Below are 22,302 nucleotides of genomic sequence, written 5' to 3'. Positions count from 1 at the left end.
CCAGTTAGTGGGAAGGGGAAATTAGTTCTTAAATTAGGTGGATTCATTGTCTCAGGCTCTATGATTCTCACCTTACCTGGGTGAGAACTTACTCATATGGTCACACACAAGAGGTGCTAGAAAATGCCATCTTTCTGAGGTATCATGGCCATGGATGAAAGACAGAATGGATTTTGGAGGAGCTCCAGTATTGTTCCCAGGCTTATAAGTGCCATTTTAGTTTCTGCCATTGTTCCAGATGTCGCCTGTAATACTTTTGTGTATAAGAGGGAAATGAAGAAATTGATCCTTATAGATAAATCAAAGTCTTACATGAAGAAATTAGAGTTAAGATATAAACATTGCTCTTCCCTTTTTATTTATTCAAAAATTGCCTGAATTGGTGCAGCCACTGTGGGGAAAAGTATGGAGGTGCTTCAAAAAAGTAAAAATACAGGGGCGCCTGGGTGGCGCAGTCGGTTAAGCGTCCGACTTCAGCCAGGTCACGATCTCGCGGTCCGTGAGTTCAAGCCCCGCGTCGGGCTCTGGGCTGATGGCTCAGAGCCTGGAGCCTGTTTCCGATTCTGTGTTTCCCTCTCTCTCTGCCCCTCCCCCGTTCATGCTCTGTCTCTCTCTGTCCCAAAAATAAATAAACGTTGAAAAAAAAATTTAAAAAAAAGTAAAAATACAAAATACTACATGATCCAATAATTCCACGATTGAGTATCTAAAGAAAACAAAAACACTAATTTGAAAAGATATAGGCACCCCTATGTTTACTGCAGCATTATTTACAATATCCAAGGTATAGAAGCAACTTGTGTCCATCAAGAGATGAAGGGATAAGGAAGATGTATACACACACACACACACACACACACACACACACTGGAATATTACACCACCATAAAAAGGATGAGATTGTATCATTTGAGACAACGTGGATGGACCTGGAGGATATTATGCTAATAAGTGAAATAAGTTAGACCAGGAGAGATAAATATGATATGATTTCACTTATATGTGAAATCTTAAAAAAAATGAACAAACAAACAAAAAACAGAATCCAACCTATAAATACAGAGAACAAGCTAATGGTTGCTAGAGGGGAGGGGGATGGGAGGTTGGGCAAAATGAGTGAAGGGGCGTGGGAGATACAGGCTTCCGGTTATGGAATGAATAAGTCATGGGAAGAAAAGGCACATCATAGGGAATTTAGTCAGTGATATTCTAATAGTGTTGTATGGGGACAGATGGAAACTACACTTGTGGTGAACACAGCATAATGTATCAATTGTTGAATCACTGTGTTGTACACCTGAAACTAATGTAACATACATGTAAGCTATACTTAAAAAAAATTATCTGGTAGCTAAATCTAGTCTTTGAGTGAATGTCAAAGCCATGCCTTTCCTATGAGGTCAACAGAGTCTAAAGTATGAAAAATAGTTAATATTAATTTAGTTTTTTTTTAATTTTTTTTAACGTTTATTTATTTTTGAGACAGAGAGAGACAGACCATGAATGGGGGAGGGTCAGAGAGAGGGAGACACAGAATCTGAAACAGGCTCCAGGCTCTGAGCTGTCAGCACAGAGCCCGACGTGGGACTCGAACTCACGGACCGCGAGATCATGACCTGAGCCGAAGTCGGCCGCTTAACCGACTGAGCCACCCAGGCACCCCTAATTTAGTTTTTTATGGATGGACAAGGCCCTTCACAATATTATATTTATTCATCTATGTTTTCAGACTTTGTAGGCACCTTGTAGAATTCCAGGGTAGGTTGTTATATTATGATTTATTTATTATCTAGATAATGTTTCCATGAGTAGTAACACATTCAGTGCTATTATAACTAAATGTTTATGATAATGAAATCTATCTGCCTTTGTGTTTATGTAGTATCTTATACTTTAGTACCCAAATACTGTTTCTTGTTGGCATTTAATTTATGTGAAGTATAATCAGTTTCATTTTTGCAAGTTTTTCATGTGGACATAAATATTAGTTTAATCTATATTTAGTAGAAATCTTGTGTGATTAAACTGTGTGAACGCCACATAGCAGTGAGAGGAGTCTCTGAAACTAAGTCAACCTTCTTTTTTTTCCCCCACAAGCCAAACCTTGATAAAGAATGTGGTATATGGAATTTACTTAAAGTGTAGGTACAGTAAGCTGACTCAGTAAGCTGGAGTTCATGGGAGCATGGCATAAAGTCTGATATTAAATAAGTGTTTAAAAATAAGAGTTTCTGTAGCTATGGTACTACTAGGTCATTCAGCAATTATACAATTAAGAACAAACACCTAAAGGCAAGTTTTTAAGGCAGTGTGATTTATTAAATGCAGGAAACTTGGCTATATATTAATTAAAGCAATGGTGGCAAATATGTTAAGTCACAAGTCTTTTACTCCATCAAGATGAATAATAGATTGCAAGAAATAATACCAATTAGAACAAGAAGAAAAGCATTGTAACTTCATCCTGCTCTTTCTTTGATGGCAATTGTTGTTTGTGACTTATAGATAAGAAAGAACTAGCCTCTTGTGAACTAAAATTCTGAATTCTTCTCTTAGCAAGATGTTATGGATTTGCCTGAGGACTTCTTCCTATTTCTAGATGTCTGTCTGATGACTAAGGGCAAAGCTGGCATTGTAGCCACCTTTATTCTCCTCTTTTTAAAGTGCTCATATCCTTGGAAAAGAGCAGAGAAAGGAAGCTGTTTTCTGAGAGATGGAAGCCTTGCTCTCATTACTAAATCTGTGTGTGTGAAGCCTAGAAACATCTGCATGACAGTGTGGCAGATCATACCGCCATGATGCCACTGAACGTAAAGTTGGGAAGGGAGGCATGCCGTCTTGCTTGTAAAAGGCAGCTTCACTTCGTGACTGGGGGGTAAGCAGGGAAGGACTGGGTTCTGTTCCTGACTCTTGGGACAAATGGAGAGCTCCTTCTTTCTAGGTAATTCAAAAAAAAGGAGAAACAAAAACCAATATTATAAGTGAGAAAGAAGTCCTGAGGCAGAGCAGAATATTTTTGTCTTTCTAGTTGTTTGAGAAGCAGTAAGAAAACAGAGTCACCAGAATGGGGCGGACAGGCTGCCCTTCCCCTAAGCCACAGAGTCCTAACCCCTCTCAGCTGCCCTTCTGCATTTCCATACACTTCCAATGTTGAAATGCTGGTCAGCTTGAACTTTTTTTTTACTTTAGATAAACAAAATACAGGCAAACTTCCTCTGAATACACACACACACACACACACACACACACACACACACACGTATGTGTGTGTATGCATTTATATATGTGTATGTGTATGCATTTATTATACGTATATGTAGATTATATCATATATATAATAAAACAAGTGATACCTCTATTTCTCTCTCTTTTATTCACATTTCCTTCTCCTTAAAGACACTTCTGAAAGTATTTTCCTGTCTGCCAACTTAATCCACAGCTTATTTCCCCCTGGTGTTTCTCTTTGCATTACCAATTGTGTTAAGGACCACCTAGAGCAATTAGCTTTCCATAAAAGATCGACGTATCTGAAAATTGATCCACTAACCCAAATGCACTTGGAGCTTGCTTGAAGTCTAATATAGAGTTAAGTATAACGAAAAGGAAAAGGATAATTTCCTTTGAGCTAATATATAAAACAATAATTTTTAAAGATGTTACATTGAGCTGAAATGGAGTTTAAAAAGTTAATATAAAAACTTTGTTTATAAGTGAGATTTTCATTAGTTTCATAATTTTTCATAATCTTTCTTTGCATACAAAGGGTGATTTAAAAAAAACTCACTTGTTTTTAAACTCTGCCTCAACTTTTCTTCATCCTTTGTATATGCTGAATCTACTATGATTTCTGGATCATAATATATACATATACTATACCTCTAAAATATATTTTTCTAAATTCTTAACTCAGATAATAAGCTCTATATGAACAAGGGATATGCACTAAGAAAAGTGTTGTACTTCATTTAGATATGTGCTAACAAGGCTTGCTTGTGTTAGTTTCTTTAGAAAGATACATGCTAACAGTAAACTTCAAAATATTCACTTCAAGATTTTTCAAGAAAGGCTGTGGCTTGCCCAAAAGCATAACTTTTAACAGCATCTTTCAAACCTGCCAAATCACATTGCCTATTTGGCCAATTCAGTGTGCATAATATTAATTTACTGTGCCACAAAGGTAGTATGCCTTAACTGTTATTAGGGGAAAGCATAATATATTTGATTTCCCTTTATGAGTCTCACATTGCTTATAATTCAGTAGGGCTACCACATTTTCTGGGCAGGCTATCAAATAGGATGTTGTAATGATTTGCTTGACTAGTAGAGTAGATGAAAAAATATCAGTTCTGTCTGTAGCTGTTCTATTTTTGAATTTAAAATTTGCACAGTTTGAAACCATTTATTCCTCTGTGGTTCTTTTTAAAAAAATAAAAAGATTCATTTATATTTTCAAGAGTTAAACATATTATACAAAATCGTTTAAGGTAGTGGTTAAAACAGGGTTAGAAATTGAGAGAACAAAAGAGAAGTCTTAGATTTAAGTTGAAAATGCTAAGGAAGGGACTGTAGAACAATGCAAAGAGTTTTGGTTTGATAAAAGGAAAACATAGATTTTGCTCATAACTGACATCTTGGGGATTTGACTGCCTCAATTCTTTGTCTGCATTGCTATTCCTTTGTAGTTCACAGAGATGTTGAAATGTTTTCTGCTTCATAAAATGTTACTTGCCAAAATTATCTTTGGAATAATCCAGTTCTACTTAGGGATAGGTGTGGACTTGGAACCTACCAGCAGACTCCCTGTTTAAAGCATTATCATTGATTCCTTGAATGACTAACTGAGTTCTCATTCTGTACACTAAATTCTTAAAACTTTATCTTCTATATATCACTAAAAAGGAATCTTATCATTGTAGATTTTATATAATGGGATTTCTTTTTTCAGCAAATATTTACTGAGCAACTTCTAGGTGTCAGGCATGTTTTAGGTACTTAGTGCATATCAGTGGACAATACAGATAAAGATCTCTGCCCTGGTGAAGCTTATATTCTACTGGGGGAGACAGATATAAAACAATAAATATAATAAGTAATTAATGTACTCTGTTAGAAGTTGATACAGCCTATAGAAAAAGAAACAGACCAGCATGAAGAGTTTTATTAGTGCTAGGGTAAGGAGGGGCAGGCTTCTCTGTTAGAGTGGTCACGGTTACTCATTGACCACGTGAAGGTAGTTGGCCAAGTAGAGACTGGGGGAAGAGCATTCCAGGCAGAGGGGATGCGAAGTGCAAAGACCGAAAGCTGAAGTAGTCCTTGCAAGTTTGGGAAATAGTGAAGAGGTCAGTGTAGCCGAGTGGAAAAAGTGAGGGAGAGAGTAGAAAGAAAATTGGTGAGAGAAGGAATGCAGGCCAGGATTGCATATGGCTTTTCTCTGGGAGACATGGGGAACCATTGCTAACCAGAGGAATGGCATGAAATAACTTCCACTTTAAAAGGATCATTCAGACTGCTGGGTGAAAACAGATGGAAGGGGTCAAAGGTGGATGGAGGGAGACCTGTTAATGAGGTGTTGCAGTTAATCAGCTGAGAAATGATGATCATGACTTGGACCAGAGTAGGCGCAGTAGAGGAAGTGAGAGAAGGTAGAAGTCTGGATATATTTTGAAGTAGAGCCAATGGGATTTCCTGATAGGTTGGAATAGGATTTTGAGAGAAAGAGGAGTCCACAGTGAGTCTCAGGTTGAGCAGATTGGTTTTGTTTTGTTTTGTTTTGTTTTGTTTTGTTTTGTTTTGTTTTGTTTTGTTTTGTTTTAGTAGGGGTGGGAAGGAAGAGGGTCCAGGGTCTAGTTTTAGGCATGTGAATTTTAAGAGGTCTGTTAGATATTGAAGCACAGATGCCAAATAGGCAATCAGATACTTAAGTCTAGATTTGAAAGAGAAGTCTAGACTCAAAATGTAAACTGACAAGTTGTTAGCACATAGATGGTGATTAAAACCATGGGTTGGAGTGAGATCGCCAAGGGAGTGAGTGTAGATAGAGAACTTCTTGAATGATTTTCATGTATTTGATGCTGTTTACTCAGTGGGCCGATAAAGGCAATACTCCCTCTTCGCAAAGAACTGTGGTTTGTATTTGACTACGCATTTTCACAAGTCCAGGAGATGCCCTTCACATAGACTATAATATCTGGAGCTGAATACTACAATGGCTGGTAGGGGGTAGGGGAGAAGTATAAAAAGGCCATTACATATTTCTGCACATTGCTAGGCATAGTTTGGTATGATAAATTCTATTCTTGACATATGTAATAGAATTGTAATGTAACATAATTGATAATGTTAAATATTTTATAACTGGTATATATAATGGAATCATAGAGAAAGATAACAGTGACTTGACTTGGTGATAAGATGGCAGAGTAAATTTACAATACTCTGTTCTCTAATGTTTCTTAGAACAGATTAATGTATAAAAACATTGTTTATAGTTAAAATTAAGACCTTTAACTGAAAGATCACTCAACACTGCCTTTAATAATCTCTGTTTGAATCTACTTTCAGGGACCCAGTTTGTCTTCCACATTCTCCCATCCCGTTGCTAAAAAGGTTACTGAAGCCCATTGCAACACTGTTCATGAGTGAGAGCAGAGGTGGGCCAGGAAGGAAAGCACAGGGATGCATTCCAGGTTTCTGTACTTTTGGATTCCATTAGGAGTCAGTAGGGGTCAAATATGTCCTGTGGTCATCAGTCCATCAATGTAGCAGGACACTTTCCAATGTCTCTTTTCTGTGGCCCAGGATGTAAAGGGGTTGGGGACAAAAAAAGATCTTTTGCTTTATGTTGTAAGCATTTAAATCTCTAGAATGAAAAAGAACAATCCCATCCTTTCTGGAAAGTGATGCCTTCTATGTGATTCTTCTGCTTCCAGCTCTCAGGAAAAAGGCTATCGTTGAGATGAGATATCTGTTGGTGGTCGTGGGCAAGTAGGTGAGAACTGTAGACACTGCCTCCTGGAAATAGATACATCGATATATATATATATATATGTATATATATATATGTATATATATATGTATATATATATGTATATATGTATATATGTATGTATGTATGTATATATATATATATATATATATATATGTAATTTTTTAAGTGTCTCTACCTTACAGAAGTCAGATTTGTGACCAAGGACAAGTAATTTCAAATATAAAGCACACTCAAACTACAGATGAATTATAATTTTACTTTAAACTTGTTAAATATGTGTCTGTATTTTCTGTCATTTGTTTTATAAGAACCATGATATAGTTCCTTGACGACAGTTGTCAATTTGGGATAAAAGTAAAGGTTTATGCAAGACTAGATACAGAAATTAAATAGCAATATTTTGCATTGTAAATAGCAGCACTAAATCCCTGGGCCTGAAACAGTTTTATGCAGATTGCTATTCTCTCTCAATGTCTTCCCTTTACCTGGAAAGCCCTTCTCAATGTGTCATACCTGTGCCCACCTTTGAAATTCTTCAGCCTTTTAGGCACCCTTGATGGTGCTTCAGGCTTTGTCCCCAGCACCTAGCACAGCACCTAGCATGTACACAGCCCTCAAGAATTATTTGTCAATCAATCAGGTGCTGATTGGTTGCCTTCTTTACGTAGCTGAACATCTGAGCATGTGATGAACAATATTGCAATTTTGTATTCAAGTACTTAATGTACTTTATTTCATATAATTTTTACCAACATTTCTTGTCCTTACTTGCTTATTTGTATAATACTCAAACTAATGACATAAATGTAGAATAAATAGCTGTCAGTTCAGTTTATCTTGAGAATTACCTGAGATAATGGCAGAGGCAGTAACCCTAATCAGCTTTAATTTATTTATTCAACAAATTTTTATAGAGCTTGCTGAGTGCCAGCCATTATGCAAAGTGATGGGATGCAAAGGTGAATAAGGCAGGTGGAGTCTCTGTCCCCCTGGAGCTTTTAGGCAAGAAAACACAGTTGCAGTGCCATGTAATAACACAAGTTCAAGGTACTGTGGGAGCACAACAAAGGGCACGCATATCAGTTAGATTCAGGTTCAGGTACAATGGCAGAAAACCCAAATAGCAGTAGTTTAAAAGAAATGGACATTTCTCTCCAACATGGATGCCTGGAGGTAGATCAGATCTCCATGATTTAGAGACTGCCTCTGTCCTGTTGCTGTGTTGTGTGCCCAAAGTCACCTCATTGTCCAAGATACCTGCTCCAACCCTAGGTTCACATTCCATCAGTAGGAAGGAGGAAAAGGGAGGAAAGGAACAGCCTCCCTATTTTTAGAAGTCTTCTCAGGAGCTCAAGTATTCAAGTGCGCAAACCACTTTCACTTATACCCCATTGGCCAGAACTTGCTCAGGTGGTAATGCCTACCAGCAAGAGAGGCTGGAAAATGCAATATTTATTCTGGGCAGCCAGGAAGAAGAAGGAGGGGATGAATATTAGGGGACAACTAACAGTCTTAGCCCGAGGATTTCTGGTAAGATGGTTGCCCAAATTGAGATCTGAAGGGAAGTAGGATTCTTGGAAGAAGTGTGTGTGTGTGTGTGTGCGTGCGTGTGTGTGTGTGTGTGTGTGTGTGTGTCTTTACAGGACATTTCAGAGAAAAAGGAAAGGCCCAGAGAATTGAACACTGAGAAGAAACTGTTCTTTTACCAATCATGATTAAATCACTGTATGATAGTGTCTGTACTCTTCTTAGGAAAAGATGTGGGCTCAGGTTAAATCTGACGAAGAGGATGGGGTACATGTTCAGTACAGTTTTGTGGTTAAATAGGCCAAGAGTCCTATTCAGAAAAAAAAAAATGGAGGCTGGGAGACGGTTTACGACAAAGTCATGTTAGTCCTTTTCCAGCAATACTGGCTCAGGTGAAATCATGTATGTAAGCCAGTTGAAAGAAGGGAGCAGTTAGGGGAAACCCCAAGGTAAGGTTCAGGGGCTAGCCCATACCTTTCTGTGCTCATGACTGGGTCACATTACCAGTTTCATTTGAATCATACAGAAATGGTCATGGTCACTGAAGTGGCATGGATCTGTAAGAACAATGAAAACATTTACAATATGATAAATTCACAATATCAACCTGCTTTCGGCTTTCTTAATTTTCATAAATTCTATCCTTATAAAATTAGTTTTTTATCTAATTTAAATAAATCTAATAGCAATTCTTGCTAGCTTGTTACTGTGATAAATAAGCAATTGCCTCAAAAATAACAAATGAAATATCTTGAACTTCCTTATATATAGCATGTTATTTGGAAAATGTACTTTTTAAACATGTTTTTATACATTTTTACTGTATTTTGGTTAAGTTTTGATTATGCTTTTTATCCACAAAATGAATGAAAGATGCAGATAGTCCAATACTTTTTTTTTTAATTTTTTTTAATGTTTTTATTTATTTTTGAGACAGAGAGAGACAGAGCATGAGCAGGGGAGGGGCAGAGAGAGAGGGAGACACAGAATTCGAAGCAGGCTCCAGGCTCCAAGCTGTCAGCCCAGAGCCCTATGCGGGGCTCGAACCCACAGACTGTGAGATCATGACCTGAGCTGAGGTCGGACGCTTAACCGACTGAGCCACCCAGGCGCCCCTAGTTCAATACATTTAAAAATAAACCTATCTTGAAGATATTTTATCTCTAAAGTGTCTATTTTTCTGGTTTGAAGATCAAGCACATAATTTAATTTGAAAAACAACCAGAAAGAGTTATAAGGAAAGCTCTGGTCTAAATCTATAATTATGTAGGTTCTCACTTCTTTTTCGTATTCCTTCTCAAATATCATGAAGTTATAACCTTTTTTTCCCAAGGAAATTGGTTCCATGGTTGATAGTTAGCAATACCATTTTTGTATTATGCATTGATAGAGGAGATTGAAGCTTTTTATTTTGTGTTCATCTGTGGCTGGTGAGTTTAATAAATGCTAAGTTGTGAGAGCAAAACTTCTAGGTCTCATTTGTTTTCAGACTCGTGTGTCTTGAGTTGGCAATTTCAAAGTCATCTTCTTGCCTATGTTAAACTTTGAGTTTTATGAGAAAAGATAAATCATTAAATCTGTGTCCTCTAACCCATTATTTAGATAATGACTTCATCCTAGATAATAGAATTGCCAAATAGTACACAGTACAGTTCAGTTTCCAGGGGTCACATCTAGGCCTATGACAACATGATTCATCTTGTTCTACTTTTATGGTTATTTCCATCAATAATTATCAGAATCTCACAGCCCCTAGCTACCCAGTAGAGGACAACAACCCAACAACCAGCCATTCTCACCCTGAGTCAATCTGGATTTAACTCTGAACTCTGATTGAAAACCAAAACTTCCATATCATTGCCAACATATCTGTCCTTTCTGCTTATGATGCATTTTGCTGCTCACTTGAATTCTTCAAGATTACTTGTTTTGATTAAAGATGACAATGAATGAACAACCAAGAGATTCTGGACAAATTACATTTGATAATTTAAGTCCTACTTTCCTATTGGCCAAGTTACAGTTTAGTAGGTAGCTGTATAGATGGGCATTACAGGTACATGAGACATTGGGCCATCTATGCTCTGATGAGAGATGATGCTTTTACTGGTAACCAGAGGGTAGCAGGTGGAGCCTCAGTGCTCATGTTTGTATGTGAATGTGTGATTGGGAACAGTGGGAGGATTAGTAGACATATTATTAGATTGTTGGGAGAGCATGTTAACAGAGGCTAATATCTCACTTCTTCTTAAAATCTCTCAATATGGGCCACCTGGATGGCTCAGTCAGTTGAGCATCTGACTCTTGATCTCAGCTGAGGTCTTGATCTCAAGGTCGTGAGTTCAAGCGCTGTGTTGGGCTCCACTCTGGACATGAAGCCTACTTTAAAAATAAAATAAAATAGGCGTGCCTGGGTGGCTCAGTCAGTTAAGCGTCCAACTCTTGATTTTGGTTCAGGTCATGATCTCACTGTTTGTGAGTTTGAGCTCCACTGCAGGCTCTGTCCTCACAGAGCACAGCCTACTTGGAATTCTTTCTCCCTCTCTCTCTGCCCCTCCCCTGCTCACGCTCCTGCACTCTTTCTGTCTGTCTGTCTGTCTGTCTGTCTCTCTCAAAATTAAAATAAAATAAAGTAAAATCCCTCAGAATGTCTTCAATGAACATGGATACATTAAGAAATAAGAAAAAACAACCAAAGAGCTATTTTTTTAGAATCTTTCACTGGCATTTTATGGCCTGTAGGATGAATTACAAGTGTCTGAACATGAATCTGACCCTGACCTATACACTTACAGCCTCATCTCTTGCCATGTCCTGCCTTCAACCCTCAGCTACTGCAATGCTTATCTTGTTCTTTCCTCTTTCCTTCTTTTTGTATGCAGTGTCTCCTCCATGCCTGATGCTCATTCTGTGCTCTTTCGGCCTCGAATCCCTTTCCACCTCTCACCCAACTCCAGGCCGTATCAGGAGCCTCTCTCTCCTGTGTTCCCATAAACTCTGACCATTGCACCTCCTCCCGTGCATTATTGTTTGTTCTTGTGTGTCCATTCCCTTCACTAGACTCTATCCTCAATATCAGACACATAAAAGACACCCAATGTAAGTTTGTTGGAAAAAATGAATGTTTCGATGCATACTAGAGGTTGGAAAAGAATTTTAAGTAACCAGAAAACTATAACAATCTAAGGTAGTTACCTACTTACTACCAGAAATGCCCATTAGCAAACAGGAAACGAGGAAAATTTTGCAAATAGGTATAGATAAATGTGAATAGATTCTATGAATTCTGTTACTGGTTTTAATAAGTTGTTGGGATTGTTAGTTCCTGTGGTAAATTTTTTGAGAAATATATCAACTAGTGCTATTTGGTGTTTAACATGTTGCTTCTTTTCTAATGCCACGTTAGCAGGAGAAACTGTGTCCTTGCTTTGCTAAACTGATTCTGAGTATCTTACTACCTTATGCTCATGAGATGCACATAAGTGCACTTAATAGAAGCTTCTTGCTTGGTAAGAACTATATTTTATACGTCTCAGTTTCCAGGGTAAATCCTATTTATGAAATTAGAGCTTTATCCTTTTCTAGCTAATGTAATAACATTTAAGTTAGAATTATAAGTAAAACATATAGTACCTTAAAGGTACGATAGACCATTTAACTCTTCCCTTTACAGGTAAGGTACTGATGTCCTCAGGGGTAAGTTTTCATTCCCTGAAGGCACCAGGATGAGAACTCTGGTCATCTGATTCTTACTTCAAGGTGAATGTGAATTTTAAAGCAAGAGGAATGTACTGAGACTTTCCTGGTTGCAAGTAAGAAACCCACCCATGCAATCCTGAGTAACAGATCTTATTCTGAAGTTAAAACAGTGCCCAGTGGCTTTACTATTGTGCCTAGCAATTCTGTTGCCTCTGCTGTCCTACATCGTTCTCCTCCCATCTCTAGGCAATGGGACTGTTTGGGTCAGTGATTTGGTTACCAACCACTAAAGAGCATTCCTGCTGGGAAACCTGTGGCACATGCATTAATATTGGATCCTGTTAGTTTCAGCCAAAGGAAGACAGTTGTTTTGGGTCAATATAAGAACTTTGGGCTAACTGGACCTTACCAGTATGGGGAGTAAGAGACATTTGTATATGTAAATATGGAATGGGGAAGGTGAACTAAAGCATAGCTAAGCTCAAATTGAGTTAGTTTGCAAATGGAAAGAGTGGTAAGTGGTCTGTGTTTAAGAAACTACCCACAAATAATATGGCTTTTGGGCAAATCAACCAACACTGTCAACCTCTGTTTGCTTATATTCAAGTAAAGATGAAGATAATACATACTCACCTTGCTTAGTAGTTTTGCATACCTGTGATACTGTGTGTTAAATGACCATCGCTGCCGTCATTATTTTTACTACCGCTAGTACATAATACTATTTTTACTGCTACTATTGTTACATGCCAGTAGTTTGTAACTGAGCAGTCTTCTCTGCTCAGTTAGACAGCAGGAGGGCTTTACAATGGATTTGCAAGAAGGTATAGAAATTCTAAGTGTGCAATGGTTAAGATCATGGGCTTTTTATGAGGTTACTGCATACTTCTTAGCTGTGAGATCTTAGACAAGTTGTTAACCTTGTGTGCCTCAATGATCTCATCTGTAAAATGGGAATAATAATACCTGCTACCCAGCAAGCTCTTGTGAAGATTAAATGAGATAAACTAGGCACTGCTTAGAATAGTGTCTAGCACGCAAAGAACACTTAATATATATATTCTCTATTAAGCTATTAATGTATTAAATATGCATTGGAGCCTTGTACCTACCCAGGGAGATAAAAGACATCATTATCTTTATTTCATGCACACTGAGATTGAGGCTATGATTTGTCATGTTAGTGAGTGGCAGTAGAAATGCTGAAACCAAGCTTCTCTCCCTTCTTTCCTTCTTTTCTTTCCTCCTTTCCTTTGACATATATTTATTTATTGGACTGGAATGGTACACAATAGTTCCTGCCTAGATGACTGGAATTTTGGACATCTGATTCCTTTTGCATTTTCTTTTCCCTACAGCCCCACCTCCATGCTTGTGCCAGAGCACTCATACTTTTGTCTTTTGCTACTAGTCTCTGACTACGAGCTGTCATTTCCAAAGCCCCAAGTTTTATTTGAATCTTCATACTTGAGAAATCAATGGGGTCAAGGAAACAAGAACCAGTGTTTACATAAGTGTTTATTGGACTTTTCTTTATCGTCTTTCAGGTCTTGTAGAAATTTGCCTGATGCACCCCCTCGATGTGGTGAAAACCAGGTAAGGTTCTGCATGAACAAGTTTTATTGACTTTGGCTGATATCCAAATTAAGATGTCAGAACACTAAATGCTAGAACTTGTCCTAGGCCAGTAGCTTCTCCCAATAATGGCATTTATATTTACTTCTTAAGGAAAATGCTATTTGACAGATAAAATGTGAATAGGGAAAAGCATTTTTGGAAAGAGGTCATCAGAAGGTATATGATATTTTACTGACTTCACATGACAACCATTAGGTATGATTTGTGGCTAAGCTGGTAAGCGGGATAAGTTTATCAAAATGATGTAAAAACTGAACTTCAGTGAATTATGACAGCAGACTTTCATTAGGCATTGCATATAACAGATTGCTACTTAATAGTCAGCATTTTGATGTGAGACTTCAAAATTTCGGGGCGCCTGGGTGGCTCAGTCAGTTAAACGTCCGACTTTGCTCAGGTCACGACCTCGCAGTCTGTGAGTTCGAGCCCCGCGTCGGGCTCTGTGCTGACAGCTCAGAGCCTGGAGCCTGTTTCGGATTCTGTGTCTCCCTCTCTCTCTGACCCTCCCCCGTTCATGCTCTGTCTCTCTCTGTCTCAAAAATAAATAAATGTTTTTTAAAAAAAGACAAAATTTTGGGCCGCCTGGGTGGCTCAGTCAGTTGAGCGGCCGACTTCAGCTCAGGTCATGATCTCGCGGCCCGTGAGTTTGAGCCCCGCGTCGGGCTCTGTGCTGACAGCTCAGAGCCTGGAGCCTGTTTCGGATTCTGTGTCTCCCTCTCTCTGACCCTCCCCCATTCATGCTCTGTCTCTCTCTGTCTCAAAAATAAATAAATGCTTTTTTTAAAAAAGACGAAATTTCAAGTAAACTTCTTAAATAGTGTTTAAAGTGGCAACCGTTTGCCAATGCAAAATGCCATATTTCTAGGAAAATGCATTTGCTCTTAAAGGAAGATGCAAATCAGGGCAATGTAATAATTCTATTTACCATGTGAAAAAAGTGAAAAAATTCATATGGGTTTTACTATGATCTAGAGCATTTTTAAAAATAAATCTGTGGCTGAATTACTGAGCTCTCTATTTTTTAAATTAGAAGCTGTTAGAGTTTAGTGAAAGTTTCCATTTATTTGCATTGTGTCAAACCTAAGAGCAGCGTACCTACATTGGAGCTCAATAGCAAACAGTGCCTTGCAACCAATGATGGTTGAACAGACCCTCACTGCCGAAGTTAGAAAATACTTGAAGAGTCAGGCTGATCATTGAATGGACATGTTGCTTAATTTCCCTAAAGAGGCAGCAGAATCTTAAGCTGCCTACTGAAAGCAAGGCTGTGACATGCAAATAATATTGCATTTCTAAATGAGAGAAGATGAGACTTTGGCCCTGTCTTAGCTTGAGCAGCTATAACAAAATACTATAGACTGGATGGCTAAAGCAACAGACATTTATTATAATTCTGGGGCTGGAAAGTCCAAGATCAAAGTGCCAGTCCATTTGGTTCTTGGTAAGGGCCCTCTTCCTGACTTGTAAACAGCCACCTCCTTGTTGTGTCTTCACTTGAGGGAGAGAGGCAGCTCTGATATCTTTCCCTCTGCTTATCAGAGTACTAACCCCATTATCAGCACTCCACCGAGTCTAATATCATGACATCACCTAAACCTAACTACCTCCCCAAAGGCCCCATTTCCAAATAACATCACACGGGGGTTAGGGGTCCAATATATGAATCTGGGGGGACACAAGCATTCAGTCCATTACAGCCTCAAGTCACCAAACCCAAACAGAGAAAGAAAACCACAATTACATTCAAATGTAAAATTGCATGCACTCCCTGGCCCATCTTTTTACAGTGTTCAGAAACAGAAAGCAAAACTCACTGGCATTTCCTTCTTAGACTGCATGCCAACCTTTGAAAAGCCAGAATATTGTTTCTAGCCTCACTGAGGAATAAACTGTTTTTTTTAAGGTTAATTTCCTAAATTGGTGACGTGTTCGAATGAGCCCAGAGGAGAAATAAGAATGATTTAAATAAGACATGATATTGAAATTATGGTCACTCATTCAGTCACACAATCATTCATTCATTTACTTATTAAGTATCTAGTGCCTGTGGGTTCCAGGCGAGCTCTGTCCTAAAGAGCTCACAGTCTGATGAGTTAGTAGGAATTTCATCACAGTAAGTTTCAAAAATTATATTATTTCATGGTACTGGGTTTGAATAGCATACTTCTTGAAATGGATGTGCCAAGTAACTGGGGCTTTACATCTTTTTTGTTACATGGATATTTTGAAAATAGCATTCATTGATTGGAATTAGTCACATGCTGTTGTCTAACTTCAGAGGGGAGGGAAAATATAATTCATCCAGGTGCCCTGAAGAAGAAGGGAATTTGATATGGGATGATATTTAACCTGTATAGCAATAAAAAGTATATTGAATAAAGACACAATCATAGAGTAAACTGAAATTCCAAACTAACGTGCAACTGACTTTGCAACAGAAGTAGAATATGCAAAGATTGGCAGCCTATCTCACTGGGTACTAACACAGAAGTGACAGGGAATAGATAGGACAGACTAAATGCTGAAATCACTTCACCATTATATTGTACAGGAGATGACTACATTTCTAAATAAGATAAACTATAAACTGTAAGAGATAACATATGAAACCATGCAGCATTGGTAATTTTAACATGTCACCTTCCTTAATGACATCAGGGGCACTGGATTCTAAATTGTTGTAGGCATTGTCAAAGTGGGAGATGACATACACCATGCCAAACCTCACTTCCTTCAGAGTTGTTTTGTGGGCTGTTTTTTGCCTATCCTTGGATAATATTACTTAAAAGGCAGTACTCTGAATTAACCTGAGTATGGAAATGGCTCATTTTCAACAATATCTCATGTGCAGAAGTATAGCAAACTAAATTTTTACTTCTTGGAGTTTAGTCTTTTCTTTTTGGATTCTATTTCTGTATTCTTTTCATTGTGGAATGAAAACACATTTCCAAACTCATCCTTTACAGAGATTTTTTTTCTTTTTCTTTTCCTTTTTTTAACTTTGTAAATGATCAATTCTGTTACCCCAGGCCGAGAGCCAAGGGAGATGGTGGTATTACCTGAGCCCAAGGGCCAGGGTTACCTGGTGAAGCTGGAACCATAGTAGATCTGTGTAGTTGTAGCTGGAACCCCAGCCATTGCCAGGTTCACTACCTGAGGCAGACAGACAGAGAGAAAAATCCTCTACTTTCTCATTTCTCCCCAGTCTTCAGTCTCCCACCAGTGCTTCTATTTGCTAAACCGTGGAAACCTAGGAAACCCAGCCTAGCAGAAGGCAGTCTTTTTGCATAATAAAGCAGGACAGAACAAGGGAACAAGAAAATGGGTCTGAAGACAAACAGAACCAGGACTGAGAAGCCATCATTCTAGTGAGATTTGGAGAAAGAGATGCCATATGTGTGCGTTTTCCTTTTTTTTTTTTTTTGATTGAGATGTAATTGATATAATATTATGTTAGTGTTGGGTATATAACATAATAATTCGATGTTTGTATATATTGCAAAATGATCACCACAATAAGTCTAGTTAACATCCAACACCATACATAGCTACAAATTTGTTTTCTTGTGCTGAGAACTTTTAAGATCTACTCTCTTAGCAACTTTCAAATATGCAATACAGTACTATTAACTGTAGTCACCATGATACACGTTACGTCCCCAGGATTCATTTATTTTATAACTGGAAGTTTGTACCTTTTGACCCCCTTTACCCATTTCACTCACCCCCTATCCCCAGATTCTGGCAAGCACCAATCTGTTCTTTTTACTTATAAATTTCATTTTTTCTCTTTTTTTCTTTTTCTTTTCTTTTTTTAGATTTCACGTGTAAGTGAGATCATACGGTAGTTGTTTTTCTCTGACTTATTTCACTTAGCGTGATGCCCTCAAGATCCATCCACATTGTCACAAGTGGCAGGATTTACTTCTTTTTTATGACTGAATAATATTCTGTTGTATATAGTGTATTCAATTTCTTTACCCATTCATCCATTGATGGGCACTTACATGTCAAGCATGCATTTTTAATTTTGTAAGAACTCACTCTGCATTTTAAAAGATGATTAGAAGTTATAATTAATAATTTTTTTTATGAAGGGATTTTAGGCACTGTGGCACCTGGCTTAATATAGGAACTAGTGTATCTGCTTCATAGAAGTATAGCTCCAGGGATAGACCCATGTTAGCATAAGCTAGCCACATGGCAACTGCCTTGCTGTAAGTGTCCCACCTTATGTTAGCTGAGGAGACTTGACTGAGATGCTATTATGTACATGACACTTAGGTAGAATCAAGGTCTCTTTTGAGATTCTTCCTATAGATGGGCCTATACATTATTTTATGGTTCTTTTAAAGTTATATGCAAAGAACTTTGTATACAATTGTGGGTTAACCTTCTGGTTAAGAACACATAACTATAAATGACAAAAGACTCTATGTCCTTGTATAATTAGAAAGACCAAAGTTAGTTTCTAGCTTTGTATTCTCCCAAGGATTTAAATAAATAAACAAAAACAATAAAATAATCATATCTCTCTCATATTGTCTCTCATTCTCTCTCTCTCTTCCTCTCTGTCTCCCTTCAACTCTCCGTTTCCTGCATAGGATTCATTTGGGGGTAGGGTGCTTCTCTCACTTGGCACCAGATGGCCCTAGCAGCTTCAAGCTTACATGGGCCTTGGTGTTTGTGTATACTCTCCCTGAGACAGGATAACCTGGCAGCTAAGGACTCTGGCTCTAGAGTTAGGCAGCGTGGGTTCAAATCCTGCTTCTTCACTTACTATCTGTGTAACATCAGGTAAGTTACTAAACTTCCCTGTGCCTAAGTTTCCTAAGCTTTCAATAGGAACAATAATGGTATGTACATTATTGTGAGAAATGAATGGGGATATACATATTTATGGTATTTATATATGCATATATGTTTATATGAATATATATATATATATATATATATATATAAAGTGCACACGCACACACACACACACACACACACGGCATTTAATACTGTGTCAGCAAAGGAAAAGGGACTACAAAGACAAATGGAGTTTGTAAGGTAGTCAGGGAAATACGAGGGAAAATAAAAAGTGTGGGAGAGGGGAAATGTTTAATATGGAATCAGGCGGTTTCAAGTTTCCAAGCCGGAAGACTTGTGTTATATGAGCACTACATTTAAATCTTTTCTCAGAGGGGTGTTTGCAAGTAGATAGTCCTTCTGGGTCTGAGGGCAGGAGAGCATCAGTTTCATCTATGCGTTCCTGTTGACATCATTCCACATATCATTTTAGGGCTATGTGCTGACATTATTTAGGACTGTGTGCCACAGCAAGCATCGTGCCTGGCCTCCAGGAGCTGTGCTGTTGTCATTAAAAGACATAAAATTTCATAAAAGAGGAGGGAAGTAAGAATCTGTTTAAATAAAAGAGGAGATATTACTTGATAGGATGGTGGGCAGAAACATCTCAGGCTTGTAGTGCAGCTCCAGAGACTGGATTAGGGAAGAGTGAGGCGAGAGGGTTTCCAACAGGTGTGCCAAAATGAAAGCAGGGTGGGCTGAACCCACAGGGGACTGAAGGTCCTCAGAGAGCATGTGTGACAAGCTTCAAGATAGAAAGCAAAATGCTGGACTTCCATCTAGGACAGCACTGGCTAATCAAAATAAAATTCCTGACACACATATGATTTTAAGTTTTCTAATAGCCACATTTTAAAAAGTAAAAGGAAACAGGTAAAATTAAGTTTAACAGTGTATCTGGTTTAACCTCATGTATCCAAAAACATTGTCATAGCAATGTGTTTATCAATTTAAAAATTTAATGAGATATTTTACAGTCTTTGTTTGAAAATAATTTGCCCAAGGTTCTACATGTCCTTTTTTTTTTTAAGTTTATTTATTTGTTTTGAGGGAGACAGAGAGCCCAGGCAGGGGAGGGGCAGAGAGAGAGGGAAACAGAGAATCCCAAGCAGGCTCTGTGCTGTCAGCGTGGAGCCCTATGCGGGGCTCGAACCCACAGGTTCATGGTCATGACCTGAGCCGAAACCAAGAGTCAAGACGCTTAACCGACTGAGCCACCCAGGCACCCTTACATTCCATTTTTAAATACTTAACCCTTGAAATCTGGTGCATATTTTAACACTTAGGGCACATCTAAATACTGACTAGTCAGTCTCATTTCAAATGCTGTGTAGCCACCCATGGCTAGTGGTTACTGGATTAGATAGCATGGGTCTGGAATGCAATGGGAAAGAAATTCTTTAAGGGGAAAGAGAAGTGGTCCAGTGGTTCCTCAGTAAGAAGAATACTGTTGCTTAGAATGCGTTGACAGTTGCAATTAAGCAGGGTCCTCAGTGGAAGGGAATTTTACTGCATATGCATTTGAAGGTTTGTACCTGTGTGAAGAAAGTGGCAATCAGAGGCTTCAAAGATTTACCCATATCGCAGTCCAAGGGGATTTTAGCTTATATACCTTTCACACTTTTATTCCCTGGAAGGGAAATGGTTCCTTGTGCTTCAGGAAGAGAGCATTACTAAGGTGTTCATTCTGTTTTGCCCCCAGTCATTTTTAATCACTTTTGTTTCATTTTTGAATGTGGCATAAATCAGGTGCAAACTAAATAAATTACTGATCCTGTAAAAACTGATCTTTTAAAACTGCGTCCTGTCAAAGAGCTGCAAGGCACATTTTCTGGTGGGTGCTAGGGAAGGCAAGAAGGGGAGAGGCGTTTCCACATCTCATTACAGACATACAGTTACAGGCTGCTGGTGAGTGGATCGGCCGGTACATACCTTGGCTTCCATCCTTCCTCCCATCAGGACTTAACTTGCACTGAAAAGTCTTATCATACTTCTCTCAAAACATATTAATCACTGTGTGAATTCTAAAGACTCACATGGGTTGAAAACTTGGCATCCATACATTGTTATATGTGCTTATGGGGCTTTTACTCAAGTTGTTGAGATTGATTTACACTCTGTTGGTGGCTCCCGTACCCCAGACCTGCTGAAGCCAAAACTCTAGGGGTGGGACCTACCAATAGTTATATTTAACACCTTCTTGGGTGAATCTTAAGCAGAGAGCCCAGACTAGTCACTGGGTCAACCTTTGGGAAATGTTGCTGAATACCCTTATAGGCAGTTCTGTAAAAAGTTTTCACGTAAAGAGTTCCTTCCCCCCACCCCTCTGTGCATGTGTGGATGTGTGTTTAACATCTCATTTACCTGTGGTTCTCCTTGGTTTCATTTATGTAAACTGCTTTTGTTCATAATGAATAAAAGTGGAAGGACAGAAGTTCCCTGCAGAGCTCATTCTGTGGTTTGTGAGAATGATATGGGAAAGTATTACCTACAGCCAGAAAAAAACATCTATTGTCCTACCGAGTGAGGTTACAGAACCAAAAATCAATGCCAGAGGATGGGAGAGGAATGAGCGTTGGTTGTCACAGAGAGAAGGTAAATGGCTGTGATGGGTAAAAATGATTTAGAGCCGTTAGCCTGCCACAAACTTTATTAAAAAGAGAAATCTGAGGACTGCTGTGGAGACAGGCTACTTTGTGGGGAGCCCAGGAGAGAGTGAGGAGCAAAGAGCTGGGGTGCATCCACAGCCTCCCTTTATGGCAGTAGAGAGGGAACAGCCATGAACTTGAAAATGAACACTTAATTTAAGAGACTGGAGTGGGGACATTGAGCAGCATTGGGGCCCACAGAACAGCAGGGAGGAAACAAGGAACGAAGAATGTTTTCCCCCAGTAGATCCTTTAAAAAAGAAAGAAGAAGAAGAAGAAGAAAAGAATCCTTTCAAAATGGGAATAGAGCAGCAGGGAAAGTTAGCCTGGAGTAGAGAGGGGAGGCAGTAGAGTCTATAGGATTAAATAAAAGTAACAGAGCCGCTGAGAGGGTTGTTTCCATATGTTAACGATTTGTCCGTGGTATAAAACATTAAGATCACATTCAGGGTTAGACCATGGTTATGCCTGATTTCTCATCATCCGTAGAAATTCGGGGCTAGACCACTGTCATGGCTTATTTCTAACCATGGAGAGAATGTGTCTGAAGTAAAGCAAGCAAGGAGTAGAAGCACATTTTTATAGACTATGTTTTTATTGGGACTTTGTCACTGTAGCTAAATCAATCAATGGCAACATATAATGGTATGAAATGGTCGCAGTATCCCCAAATACCTGTGAATATAACTCCACCTTCCCTTTTGCAGTTGCATGACCACATTAGGGTTTCTTGCATGTGTTTTACTTAACTGCAGTGTCTTTTTGTAGTTATCGAAAGCAAGGAAGGACTAGGTGGTGACCACGCTGCAACTCTGTGCTGATTGTCATGCTTTTCCCTGCAGTCATCACTAAAGATTTATTTATTAGCGTAATCAAATCAGAACAGTGCACAAGATGGATAATATAGGTGAAAATTGACTATGCTCATTGTTACCTCGTAGGATTGCT

The 22,302-nt window shown here is 38.6% G+C and overlaps 1 protein-coding gene across 3 annotated transcripts in view; it reads left to right on the top strand.

Annotated features, from left to right (window-relative positions):
* SLC25A21 (solute carrier family 25 member 21) overlaps positions 1-22,302 on the top strand; it is a 485,174-nt gene that overhangs the window by 277,219 nt on the left and 185,653 nt on the right. For all 3 annotated transcript variants that reach the window (XM_043556021.1, XM_043556020.1, XM_043556022.1), the window contains exon 2: positions 13,762-13,810. In XM_043556021.1, the coding sequence (XP_043411956.1) occupies positions 13,762-13,810 (49 nt within the window). The remainder of the gene's footprint in view (positions 1-13,761; positions 13,811-22,302) is intronic.

The sequence above is a fragment of the Prionailurus bengalensis genome, chromosome B3 (assembly GCF_016509475.1).
Source record: "Prionailurus bengalensis isolate Pbe53 chromosome B3, Fcat_Pben_1.1_paternal_pri, whole genome shotgun sequence".
Lineage (NCBI taxonomy): Eukaryota > Metazoa > Chordata > Mammalia > Carnivora > Felidae > Prionailurus > Prionailurus bengalensis.
This window is presented reverse-complemented; position numbering and strand designations above follow the sequence as displayed.